Here is a 25,481-nt window from a genome sequence, read left to right as displayed (position 1 = left end):
GCTGCTGGGCAGCTGGAGGGGGAGGCTGGGACCTGGGGCTGGACGGGGCAGCCCGTGGGAGCGAGACCCAGGCGGGCGGATCGGTAGCTGACGGGGCGCAGAGAGGATGGGAGATGGGGGAAAACCTGGGAATCCAAATCAACCGGGGGAGAGCCAGCGAGCGACAGAGCTAGACATCCAGAGAGGGACAAAAGCAGAGCAGGCAAGAGAAATACCCAGGAAGAGGGAAACCCGCTGACCAAGCTGAGAGGCGTGTGGTGGGGGAGGCAAATCTGGGCCCGGCGGGAAACAGTCCAAGAGGTCGTAAAGGAGGCGAGCGAGGAGCCCGGGGGCTGGCGAGGTGAGCCCCGCCTGCGTGCAGGATCTCGGACGCACCCCAAGTATTGCCGCTCCCTGCCGGGGGCGCGCACGCGGAAAGGCAGAGGGCTGTAGTTACACCCGGTCAGCCTAGAGGGTGTCATGCTGCCGGCACCCAGTGGAGCGGGAGAGAATCAGCGCCCGCCCGCAGAAATAACTCTCCCCGGCAAGAGAAAGGGCAAAGCAAAGGAGACCTAAGGGCACGCCGCGTAGTCCTCCAGGAGTCCCAAACAGCACGGAGAATGCAAACGGACCCGGGACCGGGCAGAGACTGAGACCTGGCTTCATCTCCGGTGCAAAGGGGCACGCGTGCGAGCCCTGGGATCGCTCTCACTGGAAATGCACCCCAAGCGCAGCAAGAAGCTAGAAGCCAGAACTCCCCCGAGGCGAGCGGATCGGAGCCCCGGTGCCTGTCCTGACGCTCTCCCATGGCCGAGGAAGCGGTGCGCTCTAGCTATGGACCATTAAAGGTAAAGGGGAGACGGAGACCCGAGGCTGCAAGCAGCTGTCCAGGTGGCAGCGTTGGAGTGAGCTGCTCCGAGACATTTATCTGAGTGCAAACTTCTCCCAAGCAGAGGCTGCAGCGGCGGGGTCGGGGTGGGCTACTCTGCATCGAGCCAGTACAGCAAATGGGGCAGCCGGTGACGACGACACAGACTGTGACCGCCAGAAAAGCAGCAGCGTGACCTGTCTCGCCCTGGGGTTTGGGCAGCCGGGCCAAGGAGGGATGGAAAAGGAGCTGTTGCTCAACTCGGTTTCGTGCTGAAAGACTGTTGCGCGGTACCGAGCGGAGCGGGACAGCCCGGCACTCGCGTGGCACCCTGAAGTCGAAGGGCGCCGGTGATGCTGGGGGCAGTTTGCTATTAAGCCTTCACCACGGAGGAGCAGATTTTAAACTTAAAAACGCAGGCAGAGTCCCTTACCAAGCACGCGATGCTGGAAGCAGGGAGAGAGCATATGGGGTTAATCCGGGGTAAGCACTGACTTAGAAACAGGACTGAACAGCCCGGGCCCTGTTTGGACGCCGGCACATTTTGCCTCTCCCCTGGACTTTCCCTCCTGAGCCCGCTCCCCCGAATGGGCTCACCTGACCCCGCTGGCTGACAAACCCACCGCCTCCTGCGTCAGATGAGGAGCCAGGCTTCCCGATGAACCTATGCAGATCAGGAAGAAATACATTTTCATGACTCTCTTTGCCTCTTGGCTTCTACTTTTCTTCTTTGGCGGAGACCAGCTCAGACGCCTCGCCTTCCTCTCCAGAAGGAAAACGGACGCTCTGAAGTCCTGGCCCCGCTGGACCGACACGACCCTTCTGCAGAGCTTTGCGGGCCCCGGAGACCTTCAGGACGATGGAGGCGCCCGCCAGCCGTCGCCCAAGGCCAGGAGGGCCACGAGAATGAGCATCTACAAGAACAGCAGGTGCCGCATGGAAACCTGCTTCGATTTTTCCAAATGCGAGAAATATGGTTTCAAAGTCTTCGTCTACCCTGCGGAGAGAGGGGACCCGGTGTCCGAGAGTTACTTCAAAATCATCACTGCGCTCGAGGAGTCCCGCTACTACACCTCCAACCCCGAGGAAGCCTGCCTCTTTGTCCTGAACCTGGACACGTTGGACAGGGACCATCTCTCCGTCCAGTACGTCCACAACATCAACGAGAAGATCCAAGGCTTCCCGTTGTGGAACGACGGCCGAAACCACCTGATCTTTAACCTTTACTCAGGCACTTGGCCAAACTACACCGAGGATCTGGGCTTTGACATTGGACAGGCCATCTTGGCCAAGGCGAGTTTTTACATGGAGCGTTTCCGGCCCGGCTTTGACATCTCCATCCCCTTGTTCTCCAAGGACCATCCGCAGAAGGGTGGGGAGAGGGGCTGGCTGGCCCAGAGCTCCCTGCCTCCCAAGAAGAAGTACTTGCTGGTTTTTAAAGGGAAGCGGTACCTGACCGGCATCGGCTCCGACACCAGGAACGCGTTGCACCATATCCACAACGGCAAGGATATCATCTCGCTGACCACGTGCAAGCACGGGAAAGACTGGGAGAAGCACAAAGACGCGCGCTGCGACAAGGACAACACCGACTATGAGAAGTAAGTCCTTTGCGAGCTCGGCGTGGCCGCGTTCCCCTGTGTCCGGTGGGACGTGCCTCGAGTTAAGGGCAGAGAATGGCCACACGCACGTGTCCAGGTAAAAAGGAGGGACCCAGGATCCAATCCTCAGCTAGGATACATACATAGCCGATGGGCTCAGTGGGGCATTGCTGATTTACATCAGTTGACAACCTGGTCTAGCATAAGGTGAGCCCGGTAGCAGATGGAGGGGAATTGCTCTGGCTAGCTTCCCTCCACCCCTGCTATAACCCCAGCCAACAAAGCAAGACTCAGTTTCCCTTGTGGAAAGCAAAAGCCTGGACATTCGGGGCTTCCCTGCTCTGTGTGAACACTGAAACGCTTTCGTGCAAGCTGCTCTGACCTGCGATCGGCCAGGCTGCCCTTTTCATGTGATTTCCTTCTCTCTGGATGCCAGCAGAGATGGATGATACTACCCCCCCCAAAAAAGTCTAAATCCTTTTACTGGGGATGAGCCCAGAGAACCCCCCTGTTCCCAAGGCGAGAACCTGCCCAGCGTTTGGGGCACCTGAGATCCGGACGCAGGTCTATCTATGGCTCTCAGCCCTTGCCAGCGACTTGTTTTAGGAGCCTACTGATTTGAAACGGGCTTGGTGGCATGGCGGGGACGGGGATCGCTGCGGACTAGCTGCATTGCACTGTGTTGGAGAGCTCTCGTTCTCCATCCCGAGTGGCGCCGAGTGTCCCCAGCCCCGTCAGTGGGATCCAGCGCCGCCAGAGCAAGGCTGGAAGGACCTGCGCCTGGGGGCCTCGTTGCTATAAATGCACCTTTGGGTCACTCAGCATCACTCTGCCTCTGGCAGGGTGGAGATGGTTCTGCTGGGAACCTGACCCCACTGACCTTGGCCCTCAAACTTTCTGAGCTCTCTCGGGAACAGGTTTGGCCTCCCCCCACAATGAGCTGTTTGCAGTGGTAGGTTCGGGGGCTGGATCAGACCCTCCCTGTTTCGGGGCAGGAGCCAGTTCCAAGCTGGCGCTGCCTAGGCAGAGGCATCCCCTGTGGGAGCTTCTTCTGTCCTGGTCCACATCCGCGGTTCTTGCCCCGTCCTCTTGAGCGGGTGGTGTTGAGCCACTTTGGTGCTCATGGCTGAGGCTGAATCCTTTTTCCTGGGGTTGGTTTCTTGCAGCTGTTCATGCGTGTGCATGTGTACACATGTGTGCAAGTGTGCATGTGCATGTGTGCATGCGCATCTGTATGCTTTGGAAGTGTGTGCGCATGTGTGCATGTGTGTGCTGATGTGCTGGTTTGTATGTACGTGTGTACATATGGGTGCATGCGTGCACATGCATGTGCGTGTGTGTGTATGCATGTGTGTGCGTGCTTGTGAGTATATGCGTGCAAGCTTGTGTGTGTGCATGTGCATACACGAGAGTTTGCACAGGTGCATGCATATGCATGTGTATTTGTTTGTGTGCGCACGCACGTGTGTGTGTACAAAGGTGTATGTGTGCATGCATGCGTGTGCACACACTCTGCCCCGGGGTTTTGTTCCGAGTCTGTTGCTGCCCGCGAGCGAGACGTGACTCAGCAGAGGGCTCCTCCGTCAAACGCGCTGCACCGATGACACGCGGATAACGACCGCTGCGTTCCCCTCCCTCCGTGCTCGGCGGCTGCTGGGCTCCCGGGAGAGCTGTTGGCTCCCGAGTCCTGATGCCTGATGCAAGTGACTCATCTCTGCCCCGTCCTTCCCGGGGGTGGCTCTGGTGACAGCAGCTGGCCAAGAGATGGGCTCTGGGCATGGCTGCTGCACGTGCTGGCAGCCTGGGCAGCAGGGCGGTGATGGGTCACCCGTGTGCCTGCCCCGTGTCCAGAAGAGCCCACAGCAGCATCCTGGGGTCGGGGAGGATGGACTTAGCCAGGGGCGGGCGATGCCAATGCTGACAGGGATCCTGGGAGAACACAACCAGTTGCAATGACTGAGTCTGGCTTTTGAAACCAGTAGCAAAACTAGGATTGATCTTGGGGGGATCAGGATAAGACCCTGTATACACAATGCAGCTGAAAGGCAGCCACCTCTGGGGGGGAGCAGGGCAGCAACCAAGGGGTTGAGCGACCTGGGGATCTCCCTCCCCGTGCTCCCAGGACTGCCAGCAGGCCCCGGCAGACGGAGACCTCCCCTCCCGCAAGGGCAGAGGCATCACCAGTCAGCAGCTCAGCATCACTGGACCTGGGCTCAGCTGGTGCCTGCCTGGGAGAGGCTCTGCAGTTTGCCCCAGCCCATAGCAGGGAGAAGGGCCTGTGAAGCCCGGCTCTGTCCCATCTCTAGCCTAAGAGGCTTGGCACGAGGGTCCTGGAGTGGCAGCTGTTGGGGAGTAGCAGGAAGGCAGAGAAGCCCCGAGGGCACGTATGCTCCAGGTTTTGTAAGCTTGCTTTCACATAGTCCCATTAAACCGAGATTATCTGGACCGGAGTCAAAACTAGCTGAGACCCACCAAAGTGCCGGGCCCTGGCAAGCCGACGTGGAGGGGCTGAACACGAATGTGAGCCCAGGGGCCGGGTGTAGGAGGCAGCGCCTTCTTTGGCCTCTGGCTCACCGCTCCCCACCTGATAGGGACCAAGAGCTCACGATCCTTTGGTGACCTGTGTTCCCATGGTCCTTTTTTGGCTGCCTTGGCTGTCGCCAGCCAGCCCCTCCCAGCCACGAGAGCATTTGCCCATAGAAGACCCCTGTGAGCTGGGGATGGGCCATCGCCCTCATTTTAGGGGTGGGGAAACTGAGGCACGGAGCAGTCAGTGACTTCCTGAAGGGAATGGGTATTGCACTGGGGTTGGGCACACTCACATGGCTTGCAAGGCTTCCCTCCCAGTTCCCCGCAGCACAAAGCCCCCAGCTAGAGATTTCGGCACCGGGGCTGAGGATGCAGCAGGTCACAAGAGACCCTCCCAGAGCAAAGGGTTGCAGGCTGTTTTGCCTGTGAGCCCGGCACTGCTGCTGTCACCTCCCTGCCCTGGCCCTGGCTGAAATGCAGGCTGGGCCGGAGCATGGACCTGGGCACCTCCAGGGCTGGGGTGGGGAGGCTGGTCCTGCAGCTGGTTTCAGGGGCTGTGTTTGTGGCACTGGTGGAGGGGAAGACCGTGGGCTGCCACCACCCTGCTGCAGGCATGACCTGCAGCGGTGAGTGATCCATCCCTGGGACCAGGAGCAGGAGCCCTGTGACATGCTGGGACTGGACGGCAGTAGGGATGTGGCTCAGGCCTGCAGCGCACGTGTCCGTGCACCCTGCGCTCCCAAGAGAATCTCCCTTCCTGGCTCCTTCGTGCTCCGAGGCCTTTCGGGAGGCTTTGCGAGAGGGGCCGAGCTGCATCAGTGGCCTCCCCTCCCGCCCCGTCATGCTCAGCGCGTTTCTTGCTTGGTAACTGCCACCGTGAGAATCCCCATCACCGCCGCGGTAGTCTAATGGCACGGCCGCCTGCTGGCTCTGGCTTCCCATCAGATGCCAGCCCGGCTCCCGGCCCCATCCATCACTCCGTGAGCATTTCCTCATGAATCACGGCACCCATCTGTCAGGAAGGGGCGGGCGGGTGACGGTAGCTTCTGGGTGGCAGCGCGGGGAAGAGCACCAAGCTGCCCGTTTGCTGCACGCGGGGATCCAGGATGGCACCGTGCCCGACAGGAGCACAGCCCGGTCTCTCCAGGAAGGCTCAAGAGGGTGAGACTCCTGGATTCCCTTCCTGACCTGTGTGAGAAGCTTAAGTGCTCTGAGCAGGACGCTTGGTACGACAGACGGGGACGTGTAGACAGAAGAGGGGCTGGTGCTGGAAGGACTGGGTGCTTCTGGAGCTCCCAAAGTCCCTTCCCTTCCCCACGGCCCGGAAATCCAATCGACTCGTTTGCAGATACAAGACTTGCCTTTCACCAAGCATGGCGGAGGAGCACAGGGCCAAGGCTGGGGGTCTTGCACGCCCATGGGCTGCTCCAGCCCTGGGATCAGGGGGCAAGGGTCCGATGCTGCATTAACCCGTATTGTGCCGCAGCCTGTTAAGAAAGTTGCTGCGATGCCGTTGCAAAGGGGCGGCCTCCGGAGGGGTTGCCCGCAGGTGATTGAGAACGATGCACGGCCCGTTAGGCAGGCTGAAGGCAGGGCAGGGCAGGACTAACTCAGACATCTCTAGAGAACAGCACGGACCCGAATTTTAACCGCCTTTATCAGATCAGCCAAGGGCCGGGGGGTGATGAGCTGAGCTGGGGGCACGGTTGTGGGGAGATGCTCTCGTCAAGCGGGCTCCTTCACTGACCCCAGCTGCATTATTGGTTCCAACCTGCCGTCTTTACTGGCGCCGGCTCGGGCTGGTTCCCACTCCGGGAGCGGAGCTCACGTGCCCGCAGCAGTGCCAGCCAGCTCCGCAAAAGCAAAGGAGCTGGCGACGCGGGGCCGGGGGGCAAGGCGGGCCTCTCTGCACATCCCTCCGCAGCCTGGGCAGATCGACTGGCAACGTGGGTGGGCAGCTGCTGTTTTGCAAGTGCCACGGCCGAGGGCACGTTGAGGCAATGCCGCTGGGCTCCACCCTGCACCGCCTGTTTAGGGGAGCTCAAGTCTGGACGTGCATTCACCCGTGAACGAGGGGAGCCTCGAACAAGACAAACCCCCCCATTAGATGCTCGCTGCGTGGCCTCCAGACCCTCCAGGCGGGCGCAGGAAGGCATCGCCGATGCTCACTTTCATTGTAGTCCAGCCTCTTCCTGGCACCACAAGCTTGGGACCGCTCAGCTGCATCCATGAGCTCCGGGGCACCCCAGACCTTGGGTTCAGCTCCGTAAAAGACTCCCTTTAATAACATACATTGAGGGGCCCTTTAAGACCAGACCATGCCAGGCCCTTTGCCAGCTCTGGGGCACGGACTTGGCAAGGAAATGTGGGCACTGGTCCCCCCGGGCACAGAGTCTGCTTGATGCTAACGAAGCTTGAAAGGCCACACCCTCCATTACGCTGGCACCTTCAATCGCATCGAAATGCGCCGTCCTTCTGAGCATCCTGCACCCCCCGGCCGAAACGACGCACCCGGGTTTGGAACGGCAGCATGAAGACGACAGAGAGATCTGTCCTTGTACTGAGTCACTAAGCAGCTAGAAAGCTGAGCCTGAGCGAAACTGCTCTTACCATATTTCTTGCACAACGTGCACCTGCGGTTTCTAGCAGCTGGTTTTTGGGGGGAGGAGGGGAGAAAATATGGTATTTTGCACCTGCTGTAGGTGTGATTCAGCTCCCCGCCCCCAGCGGTCTGGGCTCCCGCAGCACCTTCGCATGGGGGCTGAAAGCACATTTCTAGTAGGGTTGCGTTCAGCTTCTCAGGGCATTTGGTTGGGCACAAACCAGGGGCTGAAGAGATCACGATCTCTCCTGGATCGGCAAAGGTGGTTGCATCTGGCTGCCTCAGTTCTGGGTGTTTGGCTCGACACACCCGTGGCCCTAATTCTTGAAGGGGTGCCAGGCACCCGCAGCCCCCTGGGCGTCAGTGAGGGGGGACGAGGGCTTTGGAAAGGTAATACCAGCTGCAGGGAGGGGAGGGGGGCTCTGGTGCCCTCCCCTGACTGCAGCATGCAAAGTGGGAGGCAGGAGGGGAGCAAACACCCAGGTGCCAGCCCGGTCTGTGCAGCTGCCCATCCTTCCCCACCAGCAGCTCAGCTGCGTTCAGCTCCTTCCAGCCCCTCCTTGCCCCCAGGCACTGGGTGTGGGCCGGGAGGTCCACGCCAGGAGAATTGTGCAACTCTCTTCTGGGAACGTGAACACAACAGCAGGAGCACGAATTCAAGCGCCCGGTCCCAGCGACGCAGGCCCGGGCTGCGGCACAGAGCTGGGCCTGCCGGGGCATTTTTCCAGCCTGGGGTATTGATTATTTTTGCGTGAGCAGTTGTGGGAAGGCTGAAAGCGCTGCAGAGAGCAGCCGAACGGTGGTCCTGTGGGAGCTGAGGCAGAGACGCTGCCGGGCTCCCGCATCCGCGTGTCGTTAAGCACCCACAGACCAGCAGCCGCAGGAAGAAAAATAGGCCTTTTTTTCCCCCCGCTTGCAAGTGGTTGAAAGCATCAGGCTGCCGCTCCTGCTCTGTTGGTAGCAACATGGAGGCTGGCGTGGGCAAGGAGGGGGCATGGTCTAAACCAGCGGCACTCGCGTGTTTGGGGCATCCCGTGACGGTTATCACCTGCCACGTGCCCCCGTGAGAAATACCGGTAACACCCTGTGTGGCTGCATCTCCTCTCTGCAGCCGGTACTATAGGATTGTGCCTTCACCTCCTGCGCCCCCTGAAACTTTGCCACAGCCCCCCAGGGAGACAAGTGCCCGGGTGGCCTCAGAAGCAGAGGGCCACGGAGGCAAGGCAATCCCCAGGTTTGGCAGAAGTGCGGGAAGCCCCGACTGGAGCAGGGCGAGTGTTGGTGCAAGCGCCCAGATCGTCCAGTCCCCCTCTGGGCTCCGGCACATGTTTCCCTGCCACTTTGGGCACAGCATGCGGTAGTGCCCTGCCTCCATTTCCCTATGCATCAAACTCAGCCGGTCGCCCTAAAGACTGGAGGAGCCTGTCCTGGAGCCCAGAAATAAAAGGATTTCTGCAAACAGACCTCGATTCAGCAAGGCATTTCCCCCACTGTTAGCCCAGGCCCCAGACTTCGAGGCTAATCGCATCATTACCCTGGTGCTTGCTAGCAAAGGACCTCGAATGGATGACTCACAGGTCCTAATGAGGAGAGAATGCAATAAAGAAAGAAGGAGGAGGCAATGGAGAGTTACAGCAGGAAAAAAACAAATGCATCAGGCTTCTTGGAATAGATGGCCCGTGGTTTAATGGGAGATGTTCTTCCCCGGTGCTTCATCTATGATAATACAATGCAACCTGGCTGGCTGCAATGCGAAGTCCAACTGGTCAGCCCTCCAGACCAGACTGCCCTTCTTTGCAGGCATGTGTAGCCCTGCAAAAACACCATCCCCCGGCAAGCAGATGGGCTCTGCTGAGCATTTTAATGTCACGCCAGGTCAATCAGGTTATAATTGGCTCTGACGGCCAGCCCCCAGCGGCTGGCGGGTCCTTCCTCTGCAGCGAGTGGCACTCGGAGAGGTGTGAAAGTCCTTCCTACCTTTGAAAGCCTCCGAGAAATGACCCGTCTGGTCCTTACCATTCAGTGCTCCGCTGATCAGGAGCGAGGGGCACAGCCACCTCCCGCCCATGTAGGAAAGGGCTTTGGGGATGTGAAGCTGGTCCAAGAGGGACCTGATCACCTTGGGGCTTTGTCTTCAGGATAAAAAAGGCCGGCTGGCCCAGACTGCTGCTTTGGGTAAGATCTAAGGAGAGGCAGGGCACTGGTACATCTATAGCCGGGTAGCTCGGCTGCTGGCATGGCTCTTGGGGGGCACATCTCGTCCGGCCCCGCTCCGGGCAGCAGCATCCCAGCCCAGAGTCTGTCGGCCCGCGCTTAAGTACTTCCAGCGCCCGAGATGCTGCCACTTTTCTCGGTAATCTCTTCCATTACTTCCCCTCCCCCCGCGTCAGACAGCCCTGCCAATATCTAACCTACATCTCCTCGGGTGCAATTTCAGCCCATCGCTCCTCATCCTCTGCCCGGCGGACACAGAACAATTGATCACCTTCCTCCTTACAACAGGCCTTTTTTGTAGCAAAACCTGTTATCAAATCCCCTCCCCGGTCTCCAAGCAGAGCTGGCCTCGGGTATTTTCTTCCCCTTTTGTGAGGCGCCTCGTTCACTGTCATGGGGTTTTTCCGTAACGCAGGGTCTGACCCTGGGTTTTGCCTCCTCTCTGCCCAGCCCTGGTACGGGGCTGCGAAGCATCGCTGACACCCACCGTATGGCAGCACGGGGTGGAGCCGCTCACGTGGATCCCCGGCAGATGATGAGCTTGAATATCGTTTTGAAAGGCACTTCAGTGACTTGGGAGTCTAAATCCCATCTGTCGAGGTGGCCTGAGCACCTGCTTTGGGGTTATTTAGATGCCTGTAAATGTACGCAGGCCCTAAAGGAGCCTTCCTGACCTACTGGAAAACTGGCTGTTAGGGACCGAAGTCCTGAGCCAGTGAGATTTAGGCTCCCAAGTGCTTAAGTACCACTTGAAAGTGAGAGCTAGGCTCCTAAGTCAGTTAGGTGCTCTAGCCACATCTCAGGGTAATGGTGAACAGCGGGGTTGGAGGGCTCCGGGCGTGGGGGGAGATCTCCAGGCGCTGCTCCTCGAAGGAGCTGCAGGGCACATGTCTAAGAGGGAGTTGTTTCAGGCTTTCCCTTATTAAGGTCCCAATATCACAGATGGATGCGGCCATCCTGAGGTCGCGGCAGCTGCAGGGATTCACCCGGGCTGTGCAGAGAAAGATTTCCCAGGTCAGCCGGGTCCCCCGAAAGGCTGCATTTCCCCCGCTCTGGAGACGGGGGTGGCGTCCAGTCTCGGGGAATGTGGCTGGGAGATGCCCCAGACCATGCATGCCTCTTGGTCCCGGCAGCGGTTTGGGCAGGATTTGTAACAGGCAGCGAGGGCAGAGTCCTGTCCCCTCTCGAGGCCTCAAGTTTCCCCACCTAAAAGCAGAATGATGCCTCTGGCCTCACCTCTGTAAAGGGCTTGGAGAGCTCAGACTGAAAGGCCTGATGTAAGTCCCTGGCATTGCTAGCACTGGCTATTAGAGGGTATTTATTTCAGTGCAGCCACTAGTTACTTAAAAAGCACAGAGCGCGCCAGGCTGCAGGATGTCATCTTGTTAAGCTGGCAATTGTCTCTCTTGGTTTCTCCAGCAGTAAAATGAGGGGATATTTCCTTTTCTCAAAGGCAGGGAGGGGGTCTCTCTTCCAGCTGGAGCAGCTGGTGTGACAAGGGTTGGCCTGAGTCTTTGGCTAGGACATGGGAGCAGTTTCCCACACCCCAGTGGCTGTGCTGGATCTGCTGGCTGCCTGTGCACGTGCTACCTGACCCCAGGCCCCTTTCTGCCCCTTCACTGAAGGCTACGCTACCTCTGCTTGGTTTCCACTTACCCTGGGGTAAGGGTGTGCACACAGGCAGCTACCGCGGAGCAGCCGGCACATAGCAAAGCCTCACCCCTTCTTTCCAGCAGTGCAAACCCTAAACTCCCCACCACAAGTGCAGCCAGCTCCTGGAGGACCTGAGCACCGGCATTCACTGTAGGACAAGGTCAGGGTCCCCGGGTGCTGCAGGGCCCAGGCTCCGAGTTTGTAGGGGGAGAACAGGGAGGGGAAAGGGGCAATACAAGTTGCCCACGTGCTTGGCACAGCTGGGAGAACCCTAAGCACGAGTGAGGTATGCCTGACCCCCAAACCGGCTCAGGACCCGGACGTTCAGGTTGGCTTTGAGTGCACCCATCAGGCACAAGGAGACATTTGGTACGACACCGTCACAAGCGCGGCGATTCAAGCAGGCTTCGACCCCAGAGGCCCGGAGCATTTTCCCTTCCATGGGGCAGGCGAAGAACCGAGCGCCTGTGCCGCAGCGGGGAGGCGGGGGGGAGCCTGGCGCAGCCACGAGCATCCTGGCTGTAGCCCGGAGCCGCAGGTAACACTAAACCTCCTTCAGCGCTGCCCTCGGAGCAGAGGAAGGGCTTGTTACAGCTCCGTGGCTCCTCCGGCCCCAGCAATTGCCTGAACAAACAGGTCCTGTGCCCACATAAAGAACCTTCTGTAGCAGCCGGCCGACTTTGTTCGGCTGCAGAAAGATCGAGGGGGACGGGGGGAGAAAAAATAAATCTCCTGCCTCTGACAAACAAGAGCCGTCGTCCCCCCCCATCTTCTCCGAGTCCTTGCTTCATGCCCGCTGCTGGCTTTGGGGTGACGGGGGGCCTGCGAGCAGGGGTCGGAGCCGCTCGGTCCCTGGGGCTGGAGCTAGGAACGGGCAAGCGCTGACTATATTATTGTTCGGAAACCGCAGAACGTCAGTAGCAAAGTGTTTCCAGAAGGAGCCTTTGGCTCCTCGCAGCCTGGAGGCGCCGGCTTCCACTTCCGTGGTCGCCCGGATGATAAGGCCGTTCTCAGCCCTCCACAGTAGATGCCCTCTCTAGGTACAAAGCCCTCTCTCTCTCCCTCTCGCCCTTCCTCAGGGCTACTAGGTGCCCTCCCTTTTGGGGAGCTGCCAAGTCCCGTGCCGCTACCTGTTGCTCCCTCTGTGCGGCTGCCTCGCTGCACCGGGGGCTGGATTCATCTATATATTCATCTACTGCACCCATCTCAGGGATGTAGTTTACCCTTCTGCATCGGACCGTGCAAGCCGCAGCCTGGAGCCCCGGCGCCAGCTCCCGGGGTGCCGCAAAGGCACAACGAAGGATGTAAGCTTCAAAACTCAGCCGCTGCGAGAGCTGGCTCTGGGGACAGGAGGGGAACCCAGCTGCCTCGCTGCACCGTCTCAGGGTCTGCATCCTCCTTGTCCTTTGGTTTTAAATCACCATTAAGGGGAGGCAGCCGGTCCATGGACAGACCCATAGCTCTGCCTGACAGCCATCCTGGTTTGCCAGGACCATGTTTTATGAGTTCACGGACTCTCTTCTCTCCCTGAATTACAAATGCGCCAGGGCAGGGCCATCTCTCATTGCACGCCTGTATAATGGCAGAGCCCAGTGGAGACCTGGCTGGCCTGGCATTTCTCAATGCGGCTGCAATAAGAACAATAAAGCTGGGAACAAAATGAATCCTCAGAGGTGTCACTGCAAAACTGCCCAGTGCCAAGGAGCCCCGACTTCGTCCTGCAGCGAATACCAATATCGGGCTTTCGTGCTCAGCTCCTCCAAGGTCTGGCTGTGTTTTCGGTGGGGGTTAGGGATTGCACTGCTGCAGAGAAAGGGTCGGGCTTTGTTGTGTGCTGCCTGCGTGCATGCTCTTACCCTGGGGTAAGTGGGAGCCAAGCCAGAGGTAGGTTAGTTTTCAGTGGAGGAGGACAACGGGGCCAGGGGCAAGTTAGCACTTACTCTGGGGTAAAAACGTGGCTCTGGTGGGCTGAATGGGGCAAAAGATCAAATAGTCCCATCCCCAGTGCCCTGCGGCAGTGCTGGGACTCCCTGGATGGACAAGTACCCTGCATGGTTGCAGCCACGTGCACGAAGAGAGCTCCTAGGCTGGCAGCTTCCATCAGCATCAGCTCTTTTCAATACACCGGTTCCTGGTCCCGGCAAGGGGGTCGCGCTGCAGTTGGGTGGCTGGGACCAAGGTCAGACTGGCTCAGGAGGGAGCAAGCATCCGGGGGCACACGGGGACGAACCTTACACTGAAAAGAGATGCAATCATGGATGGGAACTGGGCTGCAGAAAACGCTGGGCCTTAGGACATGGGGAGTTGCATGGTGTTTCCCAGGGAAACCAGGCAGGATCTCTGCTGGAAGGGAGAGTATCGACCCCAGAAGGGATGTTGCCTCCAAAACCCCTGCTAGGTCAGGAATGCAGCCTGGCTTGGCTAACGGGTTTGAGCGCGTCCTACTGCATTTGTCGCAATACAGAAGGGCAAGATTGGTGCGTCGGGATCTGGATAAGCTCTTAGCTACATCCGTGCAACAGGGATGGCTTTCACGGCACCGTGCTAGCATGCGACCAAGCTGCTGGCATCAGAATCCGGCCCCACGAGCGCAGTCAAAGCCCTCCCGCGATTCAGCATGTGGGAATAACCGCCAGTGCAGAGATCCACGCAGACGTTCAAGCGAGGCTCCCCCGCCCCTGGCCGCCAACGCGCCTCTCCCGGGCTGGGGAGCTGGCACAGGGCCGGGGGGGCAGGCAGGGGCGAGCACAGACACGGCGGCGTTCGTTAATGAAATTTCATGGGAATGGGATGCGTGGGGAGAGCCTCGCTGAAGCTCCCCCCTTCTCGGCAGGTGGCTCAAGTGAGAACAGGGACGTTAATGAGACGCAATGAACTAATGGGCTTCTCAGCATCGTGCCGCGGCATCGTGTCTCAATTCCCCGGGGGTGGTTTTTGTTCATAAACTCGATGCTGTCAATACATCAGCCCCTGGCTGGGGCTAATTTACCAGATCCAGCAAAGCCAGCTGCAGAGCTTGTCTGGGATCTGCTGGCAGGAGAGAGACGGCAACGGGCAGAGTTTGGGCCGGGGCGGCTTTAAAATGAACATCGGGGATCAGGGTTGCAGAGGGCTGTGCCCCTCCATGCCCCCCTGCATGAGCGTGGGGGGAAATTCGGGGGCCTAGGAACGGCTGCCTGCTGGGCCCGTGTCTCCGTTGCCAAGCTGAACGGTATGTGGAGAATGTGGACAGCCACACTGGATCCTGGAGCACGCGTGTGGAGCATGCATGCACATAGATTATCCATGTATGCACGTGTGGACCGTGATACCCAGGCTACCCGACTCCCACTGGGGTTTGGATCAGGGATGAGGCCCGTGCTGTTGCTAGCATGGGGTTTTCGAATAGCCCGGAGGAGAATGGATTGTCAGTGGGGCCCATGCTCCTAAATCACTTCAGCACTGGCGACAGTCTCCCACTTAAGAGCCAGCAGTGGCTCCGGGCCTTTCTGCGGACCAGGGAGGCTGGGTGCCGTGTGCCAAGCACTGTTGTGGACGGGTGGTCACCAGGACCCGGCCCCTGCCCCTTGCTGCAGCTCAGGAGGCCTGGGCAGCACGGGTTGCAGCGAAGCAAGCTGGGAGCCTCCGTGGGGCTCTGGCCAAGGGTGCCAGGCCTGCCCTCCTGGGCTGGTTGGGTGGGGAGGGGACCCTGCGACGTGGGGGAAGAGAGTGGACGGCTAAGGGACAGCTGGACACCCTCCAGCCTAGAGCCCTCGAGCACTTGCTCATCCGGGGCAGCTGCTGCAGAGCAGCTCCCTGCCACGGCAGCCAACCCCTGGGCACAGCAGGGCAGCCCCTCCATGCCAGGGCCCTGCAGCCTGTCCCATGCTCTCTGGGGCACAGGGACAGCCCCCGTGGGAGCTGGGACGGGGCAGGGAATTGGTGCTTCTCCCAAGGAGTCCTGGGCTTTGGGGCAAGGCTGGCTTGGCACTTGCAGACAAGCTTGCTAGTGCCTTCATCCACGAGCCCTGCTTGCCAGGCTGGGAGGGAGCTGGACCCTGCTGTCCCGACAGGTAGCTCGGGGCAATAGCCCCCCATGCAGTTGGGAGCCAGGGGCTTACGGCAGAGCGGACTGAGGTTGAGCAAGAAGGGCAGGCTCCCGGGAAGAAGGGGGTTGAGGGACTGGGAGGCAGGGGCTAGGGTCCCTGTAGCCCACCCAAGAGGAAGGATGGGGATGAGCAGCGATGCTCTTGCATCCACACGGTGCAGTGCCTTGACTACCACAACCTCCGCCCCCCCCCCTTAATGCTGACATGGCATGACATCACTGGAAATGCTTGGGTTCGTGGGATGACATCACAACCGTGACACGCTCAGGGCAGAGCCACTCCGTGCCTGCTGGTTGGCTGGGCAGGGATGACTTCACTGTGGCACGCTCAGGGCGGTGGAGGCCTTTGCCAAACCCCAGCTCGGTCCCCTGGAGCACGAGGCTGTAGGTCCGACAGGCGCCGATGGGCACAGAGACCAGAACAGCCGCAGCCTCCTCCGCTTTCAAGGAGCCCTTTGAGCCCGATACGGCCGCGGCTGCCCCCCTGGTGACGCGCTCCCCTCTCCCCTGGCGCGGGGAGCCGAGCGCGGCGTGCAGGCAGCGAATAGTAGCTCCTTGTCTGTGCTGCCCCTGCCCTCCCCACGCGGCGCTGGGCAGGAACAGGGGCTGGGCTGTCCAGCATGAGTGTAAATATTGCATTTTCCTGTGCGGTTGCGGAGCCCCGGCAGTGAATGTGCCTCTCACAGGCCGGTGGCACAGAAGCCCCTTTCATAACCCGGCATGGAGCCTCCCAGAAAGGGAAGCCAGCTCCAAGGTCTGGGCCCTCAAACAGGGTGCTTGGGGCTGGGGGGAAGTTGCCCAAGGAGGATTAGTGCTGCGGGGGAAGCAAGGGCAGAGCACTGATCAGAGGCTCCTTCATTTCCAATGCAGAGGCCTCGTATTGCGGTCACAGGCTGGGGCGTGCACGGGTGCTGGAGGGGGATCTGTTACCAAGACAGCGAGCCTGGCTCCCGGCGCACACAGGCTGTTCTCTGTTGAGAAACATCCCTGGGTGAAGCCCCCCGGCGGCACTGCTGTAGCCCCAAGTGAGGCACAGCGCAGACCTCTGGACCCTCTCCACCAGCCGGGTGGTCTGGAGCCCCTGGCACCAGGCTCCTCCAGCCCCGGACCCTCAGGTGAGCCAAGGCAGACAGAGCCGACTACACTGTGGCATGCAGTAGGACTGCCGAGACCCTGCCCCTGCCCCAATTCCCACAGTGCAAGCAGCATCTTCCTCTTGGGAAGGAGGAGGAGGAGGATGATGGGAAGAGGCCTTAGGACATGCCACCCACCACCTTTTGCCAGGTACATGCTGCTGGGCATCACGTGCCTCCAAGAACACGTTGGGACTGGCGCCCTGCCCGTTCCCCAGTGGTGCTGAAAGACGAGCACTGCAAGTCGCTGATACAATCGCTCCCTGCTTGACAGCGGTCTTTGTTACCAACTCATCACCCGTCAGGTGCCATCGCACCCAGGCACTTGGCTCATTGCTTCACACCCAACCACCCTGCCACCGCTAGCTGCTGACAGGGGATTTGGTATCCCGTGAAGGATGGAGCGCGCTTTCCCCATCGCAGCCCAGAGCAGAAGCACCTCCCGGGAGTCGGGAACTCCAGCCAGGACAGCGGAAGGAGAGTCAAGTTTAAGCAGAGGGAGACTTGGAAGTTTCTTGGGGAGATGATGCCACTCGACAAGCCTCATTCTGCAGGGTGCACGCTGGCCCAGAGATACCAAAGCACCCAATTCGAGTGTGGTGCGACCACCACCAAGGTCGCAGGTTTGATCTCCGTACGGGACAAGACCTGCCTCAAGCAAGGGGTTGGACCACGTGACCTTGAGGTCCCTTCCAGCCCCACTTCTCTAGCTTTTAACTGGGTTACCATGCCAGGGGTTCGGAGCCTGTGGGTGGCATTACCAGCAGCCTCACGACCTCCCTACTAGCTGCTCCGACCTATGCCTGGATACGGGGCTGAGCTACTGTCAGCATCCCAGCTATGGCACTGGTGAAAAGTCACCACGGGGTTCAATGCTTGAGCGCCAAAGCATCATTTGTATTCTTTGAACCCATCTCACCTGCTCAGCCAGGAAGATGCCTGCAGTCTAGTGTTTCCATGTTTGCCCTGCCCAAACCATGCCCGCTCTGCTGCTTGCAGCCTGCCCCACTTGGAAGTAGGCATCGGCTGGGCAATTTCCCTACTTCAGTCCCTTCCACTCTCCGGCCGGGCAGCACCAGGCTGCAGTCTCTGGGGCTTGCCACAATGCAGCCCAGGAATGTTTTGCTCAGACAAAAGCACTGTTTTCCTTGGCATGGCAAACACAAGGAAATGTTTCCATGATTACTGGGCTTTGACAACGCAGGGTCTGGGCTCTGATCAGCCAGACCCGCGTCTGCTGCACGGGGACAGCGCTGCAACGCAAGGAGCGGTTCTGTCTTAATTAACGACCTCCAAGTTGCAAAGGCCTGGCCCTTTGCATTTGGGATGGGAGCGGTGAAATGCCCTGGTGTCAGCGCTGGCTGCAGCCTCTGCACCGCAGAAACCACCAGGCTTTTGGCAATGGCTGGCCCCCTGCTTCTTGGCAGGGCCCAGCCACGAGGCCAAGGACTCAGACCGCAGAGACTGAGCTCCCCTTTTCATTCTCGGGGGGTGGCCTTGTTCCACATCAGGGCTGAGGCATGTTGAGGGGACAGGGGAAGCTAGAGCAATGCTCCGCCGCAGCACACACAGGGCTCCCGTCTCCAGGGTCCCCTTCCACCAGCCCACAGCTCCAGGTAAAGCATATGCAGCCCTTGAGTGGATCAAAACAGCACAAATACAAGCCCGTTCTCTAGTCACTCCAGCAAACCCAGGGCAGATAGGAGCTCAGGCTTAGCAGGGACCAGGCTCCAGGCCACATCTCCCAAGCTGAGGCTTCTCTGGGGGTCGGACTCGATGATCTATTGAGGTCCCTTCCGACCCTAACAACTATGAATCTATGAGGAGACGTTCACAGCCAGCATCCATTGGATTCCCAGAGTGAGACCCCAGGTCACAGCAGACGTGCCACATCCCTGCCTCTGTGGAGCAAAGCGGGGTGGTCACAGCACATGCAAGGAGCATCTGTCCCACAGCCTCCCAGCACCCAGCCCCTTTCCTGTGCAGCAGAGAGCTCAGATGCACCCCAGAGGGTCACAGGGAAGAAAACCAGGGAAAACCCAGGTCATTCATCACTCACATCTCACACAGCTCCTCCATCCCATGCCAGCCCAGCCCAAGCTGCCATATCTTTTATTTGCATTGGGCAGCTGGCTCGCAGCTGGAGCGGGTAATGAGGTCCTTAGTTAACCCTTTCCAGCCCCAAGTAGATGGGCCCAGAGCAGCTCTGTTTATGTGGCCCTGTCACCACCGCCTCCAGGCCCCTCGGCAGCACTGCTGCCTTGGCCCACCTGATGCTCCTGATACCTCCCCATTGAAACAGGAGATGAAATGAAGAGACTTGCCCAGGGCTACTCAGTGAGTCAGTGGCAGAGCCAGCAGTGGGGGAACAGTCCCCTGAGTTGAAGCCTAGGGCATGTTCGCACTGCAGAGGTCATGCAGCCGGCAGCCTGAGCCCTGGGCGGGGGGTCTGAGCCCATAGAGCTGTTGCAGATCTCCTGTCTTGGGCTGTGCAGGTCGATGCTTGGCCTCTCAGCCTCAGTTTCCCTCATAAAAGGAGCTGGGTCTTTCTGATCACAGGGGCTGGGGGTGGGGGGCAAGAGGCTTGTTTCATGCCTGGGAATGGCTAAGGCGTGCTGAGGTCTCGCGGGCCCTGGGGCAGAGGGTGAAAGCGAGGGAACTGCTTGGGATTGACGTGCCTGCCTGGGGTGCAGATGCCCAACAATGGGCACAGGGTGGGGAGAGCCGGCAAGCTCCGGCCTTGGGCCCTGACCCGTGCTGCCTTCTGGCCCCAGGTTCGACTACCGGGAGCTGCTGCACAACTCAACCTTCTGCATCATCCCGCGCGGTCGGCGCCTGGGCTCCTTCCGCTTCCTGGAGGCGCTGCAGGTACCTGCGAGGGGACGAGGGCAGGGACCCAGCTCCCCGACGGGGCCGTCTTGGGGCGGGGGCTGCGTGGAGCCTCGCTCTGGGCTTGCTCCATCCCTGTGGCCTGCCCCTGCGAGGTCCTGGGGTGGGGGGGTGCCTGGCCCCTGGGAGTCATCATGGCCTGTCTCCCCTTGCCCAGGCCGCCTGCATCCCTGTGCTGCTGAGCAATGGCTGGGAGCTGCCCTTCTCCGAGGTGATCGACTGGAGCAAGGCAGCTATCGTGGGGGACGAGCGGCTGCTGTTGCAGGTGAAGGTGGGGGCGGTACGGGAGGGCTGGCGCAGCATAGCACTGCCCTGGTGCCCCTTCCAGGGGCCAGGCTTGCAGTCCTCTGGCTGGGGTTAGAAACCAGCTCCCCGAAGCCACGTGCTGACGGGGCCCTTCTGTCAGGCTGCATCTACCTTCTCTTCCTCTCTCAGATCCCTTCCACCGTGCGCTGCATCCACAGGGACAAGGTCCTGGCCTTCCAGCAGCACACCCAGTTCCTGTGGGAAGCTTATTTCTCCTCCGTGGAAAAAATCGTGCAGACCACCCTGGAGGTGAGTGCCACCCTGCGGGCATCTCTCCTGCACCTGCCATGCCCTGGGGCCCCGGGTGAGGGCTGGTCAAGGGCTGGGACCTGCTCTGGGGAGCAGGTTGCTTGTCCAAGCAAGGACAGGCAGGCAGGTAGCTCCCCCCTTCCTGTAGAGTGGCAGGAGTGCCAGCTGTGGGGAAGCTCACAGCCCCAGCATCCCAAAGCAGGAGGCACTGCGAGGAGGGGGCAGGCTAGCATCCCTCTTGCAGAGCAGCTGTTTAGGGGCCTGGGTTTGGCTGCAGGGAAGGGGACGAAGAGAGAACCAGCCCTGGGATGTGCTGGTTTCAGACCGCGGGGCTGCTCAGAGTTCACCCAGCACCACCGAGGACTTGGGTCCGTTCCTAAGTAGCTTTAGACTCCTTTAAGAGACATTTGGACGTTTATCTTGCTGGGGTGATCTGACCCCAGCTGACTTCCTGCCCCTGGGGCAGGGGGCTGGACCCGATGATCTTCCAAGGTCCTTTCCAGCCCTCATGTCCATGAAATCTATGAATGGGATGGAAACGGCTTGTCCTGGAGGCAAAAAAACCAGGATGCCTCAGACATGGACTGGGGTTCGCTGATGTGCCCGGGGTTGTCAGCTCTAAGCTGCCTGCCAGGCTAGGACTGGGGGAGGCTGGCGTGCTCCCTTGGAAGCCAGCGGGCCCAGTTATTCTAGCAGGGCCCGGATAAGGGAGCTCCAGGAAGCCTGGGTTTTGCAACCCGCAGCCCTGCTTGCACAGAGCGGCTGGGAGCCATTCAGAAGCAGCAGGGACATCTCGCTGCAGGAGACAGCACGTGCTGGGTTGGCATCGGTTTCATGTAGCTTCGAGCCCCTGAGTAACACTTGGGGGGACAGATCTCACCTTCCCCCCAAAGCCAATGCTCCCCAAAGGCTGGCACAGCCCGCAGCCAGCGCTGGGCTGCTTCGTGGTAATCCTCCAGGCACAGATAGCCACCTTGTCATGGGTGCAACTGGTGTCATCCTGCTTTAGAAACATAGACGGCAGGTCTGGGGTGCAGTCCTGCTGCCAGGCGCCTCGGGGGGCTGCACCCGCAGCTGAGCGCAGCATGCTCTGTTCACGCGATGCAAAGGGTCTGGGCCGGGTTCTCTAGTCCCAGACGGGTGGCAGGGCCTGGGAGCACCAGTGCCTTGGTGGGGCTGACAAGGACCGTGCCTCCTTCTCCCCAGATCATCAAGGACCGGGTGTTCAGGCGGCAGTCCCGGCCCAAGTTCTTCTGGAACGCCCTGCCGGGAGGGCTCCTGGCACAGCCCGAATACTCCACGCACATCCCAGACTTCCCTTTCTACCACCTGCAGCACGGTAGGAACCGCAGCCCCCGGCCGCCCCCACCACCGCCCGATGCCCTCGCTGACAGCTCTCTTTTCTCTCCTGCCCCAGGCTCCAGCCCCTCCAGCAAGTTCACCGCGCTCATCCGGGCGATGGCCCCGGGGATCTCCCTCTCTCAGCCCATCCTCAAGCTCATCCAGGCTGTCTCCGCGTCCCAGTACTGCTCCCAGGTCAGGGAGGGGGTGAAACCTGCCTGGGGGGTGAGGGGAAGAGTGGGGGCTGCAGGCCAGGGGTGAGGGGCCCAAGCTGGACCTACCTGGGGCTTCTGGAAAGCTGAAGTGAATGGACCGGCCGTTGGTTTGGGATGGGGGCATCCTGCCCTCTCTGACTACAGCAGGCAGAGATGCAGCTGGGAATCCAGCCCCCTGGCACCCGGCTCCTTGGAAAAGCAGGTCCCGAAGGCTTTGGCTTAGGCGAAAGGATGCAAAAGGACAGGACTTTTATCCCAGTGAGGTGAAATACCTGCCGCCTTCCAGCCCCGCACTGCTGGCAGGACCCCCCTGTGCTTCCCACCCCCCACCTGAAAGGAGAGGAGCCCGTAGGGTCTCAATTAGAGGCAGTTTCAGGGAGTTTGGAGCCAAGGAGCTATTGGGCCTCTGGCGACTTCCAGGTGCATCTGGCCCCCGGCAAGGGTGCAAGCTCCCACCCTGCTTTCTCTTCCCTTTGGCGGGCTGGGCATGAGGCACGTTGGCTCCGGGGCTGGCATGTGCACATGCTGGGAAACACCCACACCACCTCAAGAGACTGTGGGGACAGGCAGGGGCCAGCCCAACCCCCCGGCCTGCTGCTAGCATCCCTCCGCCTGTCCCCATGCCAGGCACACGTGTACCTGGAGGGGCGGGAGGGACCTCCAAGCCCTGTGCCCTGCAGGGTCCCCGCAGACAGACACGTGGCTGGATGGGCCCTGCTTCGGGCTGGCTCGGTGCTACCTCTGCCTCGCTGACTCTCCTGCCTCGGTTTCCTCATAGGTTCTCGTCCTGTGGAGCAGCGAAACGTCACCGCCGCCAAGCGGGAAGTGGCCCCAGACCCCAGTGCCTTTGACGGTCATTCATGGCAGGAGGAAAGTAAGAAGGGGGCTCCCCATCACAGCGACAAGCCCAGGGACTGCTGCCTTTGCTGGCAACTGTCTCATCCGTGCTGGCCGCTGGGGTGAGCAGGAGATGGGGAGAGGGGGCTTTGGACACCCCTGACTCTTCTGTTCTCCCCCACCCCAGATCAGTGACCGCTTCTTCCCTTACCCGGCCATCGGGACGGACGCCGTGCTGAGCCTGGATGAGCATGCCAGTCTCTCGACCAGCGAGGTGAGGCCATGGGGGTCCCAGGACACCGTGCCACCTGCCACAGAGCCAGGCATCCCGCGGGACCCCAGAGGCATGCAGCGAACACCCCTGCCGTGCACCCGTCTCTGGGGTGCAACCAGAGACTGCTGGAACCCACCTCCACGGGCCACGGGGAAGCACGTAGTCTGTTCTAACGCTGCAGCACTCTCCCTAGGCCCAGGGACAGGCCCCCAGCTCAGCTGGTGAATCAGAGACTGGTGGGGAAGGCCAGCTGGCAGCAGGCCAGCCACCGAGTCAGTTGTGCCCGCTACCGAGGCACCTGGCTTCACCCTGCAGACCCCCGGCACACACGCACGCCCAGCCCTGGGTGGCTGCCTGCGTGCGAGCTGGTGGCACCCCACGGGCAGGGTCCAGGAGCTCAGGATCAGGGTGGGCAGTGGGTATGGCTGTCCGGCAGCTGGGCCTGCAGCAGGAGCTCCGTGCAGAGAGGGATGTCCCTGGAGGATGCTCTGCAGTGAGTCTGTTTCCCACGGGAAGCAGAGATGATGTGGTGGGGTGCCTGGGTCAAATCCAGCTGCCCTCTGCCGTGTCAGGCCATGTTGGACCAGCCCTGCTGTGTCCATCCATCCAGTCATCCTGGCCAGGCGGTGACATCTCCCCTCTCCCCGGCCCCAGGTGGACTTTGCCTTCGTGGTGTGGCGGAGTTTCCCTGACCGTATCGTCGGCTTCCCCATGCGGAGCCACTTCTGGGATCCCGGCCAGCGCCGCTGGGGCTTCACCTCCAAGTGGACCAACGAGTTCTCCATGGTCCTTACGGCTGCTGCCTTCTACCACCGGTACCAGCCCCAGCGCTGCCTCACGGCCTCTGCCTGGATTCGCCCCAGGGCCCTGGGCGGATCCGTGGGGAAGGGGGGGAATCGGGGCGTAGGTCCCATGGGCTCCCCGTCTGCTTGGAAGGGGAGTGTGGGCTGGTGCTGGAGGGGCTGGGTGCCCTGCAGCGCCCTGGAGGGTGGGGGGCTAGGGGGCTCGGGGGTCCAGGGCTGTGGTCACCCTCCTTTCTCACCCTGCACCTGAGGCCCCTTGAGCCCTCTCTTCCCCCACTTGTGCCCTGTACCCAGAGGGCAGCCCAGCCCCTGCCCAGGAGTCACCCCGGCTCTGCACTGCTGCCCCCCCAGGTACTACCACAGCCTGTTCACCCACTACCTGCCCGCGGGGCTGCGGGAGCTGAGCGACCAGCTGGGCGACTGCGAGGACATCCTGATGAACTTCCTTGTCTCTGCCGTCACCCGCCTGCCACCCGTCAAGGTGACGCAGAGGAAGCAGCACAAGGAGGCTGCCCCGCAGCAGGTGGGAACGCCTGGGTCCCATCCCCGGGCATGGGGAGAAGGGGAGGGGGAGGTGCAACTGAGCCCTGGAAGTGGAGATGGAGATGCCCTCTCCATCCTTTCCCCCCTGCCAGCAGCGACTCTCCAAGGGCTCTGTCTAGTCCTGGGTCAGCTTCTACCAAATCCTAGAGAAGTGGAGCTGGAAGGTCATGTAGTCCAGCCCCCGGCCAGGGGCAGGATCAGCCCTGTCCAAACCATCCTGCACAATCCATCATCTAAATGCTCAGTAAAACTACAGTCAGCCGTGACACAGCACCAGACATCACACCCGAACCTGCCACGGGGAAAGCAGGGGGACCGCGACAGCCAGCGTCCTGCTTCTGTAACAGGCTGTTAACATGCACTCGAGATCCCAAGCAGGGGCCGTGCCCCTGCTACAGAGGAAGGAAAAACCCCTTCCCGTCTGTACCAGTCTGAGCACGGGGGGAAATTCCTTCCTGACCCCAAATGTGACATCGATCTAACCCTGAGCAGAGGGGCAAGATCCTCTAGCCAGGATCTTTTGCTCGGGGTCCCAGCAGGAGCATTGGCACAGCCCAGTCAAAGTCCCAAGCCGGGGCTGCTGCCAACACTCAGTGCCTTTGGGGAGGGCTTAACCCCCCCTCCGACCTGTTGTGGGAAGGAGGGTGGGGGGCAGCCCCCAGCACAGTCCCGAAGCATGGAAACCCCCATAGCAGAACAGGCTACACCTAGATCATGGCTCCAGCTGCCTCTTCCAAAGCGCTGTGGGAATGACTCCTCTAAGGTGGCATCCTCACACCTTGCCCCGACTGGGATCTGCTCCCGCTCCCCAGCCCCGAGCTCACCCTCTGCTCGTGTCTCCCCAGGCATCCCAGAGCGCAGGCATCTCCGGTGGGCCCCTCCGTTTCTCCCAGCGCCAGGCCTGCGTCAACCGCTTCGCCGCCGGGTTCGGGTACATGCCGCTGGTGCACTCCCAGCTCCGCCTCGACCCCGTGCTCTTCAAGGACCAGGTCTCTGTGCTGCGCAAGAAGTACCGGCAGCTGGAGAAGCAATAGCGGGGGGGACAGCAGGGCCGTGGGAGGGCAGCCGGCTGCTGGCTGGGATCCCCGGGTGGGGGCTGGATGGTACCAGGCAAAACACCCGGCTGGCGGTGCCCCGGGGACCAGACGGCTGCAGTTCCAGGCCAGGGACTGAGCCAGGCGTGGTTATTAGCAGCACTGCAGGGTCCCCTAAGGCTGGACTGGGAGCAGGGCCGATATGCGCTGTTGGACGCTGGCAGGCATTTCCGTCTTATTGGGTTTTACCAGTACAAATAAAGGCTCGCAGGGATGCTGGGCTCCCCTGCCCCAGGCAGCCGTGGGGAAGAGGCTGCCTCTCGC

The 25,481-nt window shown here is 60.7% G+C and overlaps 1 protein-coding gene across 1 annotated transcript; it reads left to right on the top strand.

Annotated features, from left to right (window-relative positions):
- EXTL1 (exostosin like glycosyltransferase 1) lies at nt 1–25,481 on the top strand. The gene is made up of 11 exons (XM_019498915.2): nt 1–2,448; nt 19,441–19,534; nt 19,713–19,820; nt 19,991–20,110; nt 21,317–21,449; nt 21,528–21,646; nt 22,445–22,540; nt 22,691–22,777; nt 23,432–23,592; nt 23,932–24,103; nt 24,969–25,481. The coding sequence occupies exons 1-11, from the start codon at nt 1,514–1,516 to the stop codon at nt 25,155–25,157; spliced, it is 2,214 nt and encodes a 737-aa protein (XP_019354460.1). The 5' UTR covers nt 1–1,513; the 3' UTR covers nt 25,158–25,481.

The sequence above is a fragment of the Alligator mississippiensis genome, chromosome 6 (genome assembly GCF_030867095.1).
Source record: "Alligator mississippiensis isolate rAllMis1 chromosome 6, rAllMis1, whole genome shotgun sequence".
NCBI lineage: Eukaryota > Metazoa > Chordata > Crocodylia > Alligatoridae > Alligator > Alligator mississippiensis.
The sequence above is the reverse complement of the archived record's forward strand: the minus strand, read 5'-3'. Positions and strand labels throughout refer to the sequence as shown.

What these genes read in the sequence shown, in the direction of transcription:
- EXTL1 (XM_019498915.2), top strand. Translation starts at nt 1,514, where the DNA reads ATGCAGATCAGGAAGAAATACATTTTCATGACTCTCTTTGCCTCTTGG. An exon ending in CGTCCCAGTACTGCTCCCAG is followed by an intron (nt 21,647 to 22,444) that starts GTCAGGGAGGGG and finishes GTTTCCTCATAG; the next exon opens with GTTCTCGTCCTGTGGAGCAG. An exon ending in CCAGTCTCTCGACCAGCGAG is followed by an intron (nt 22,778 to 23,431) that starts GTGAGGCCATGG and finishes CCCCGGCCCCAG; the next exon opens with GTGGACTTTGCCTTCGTGGT.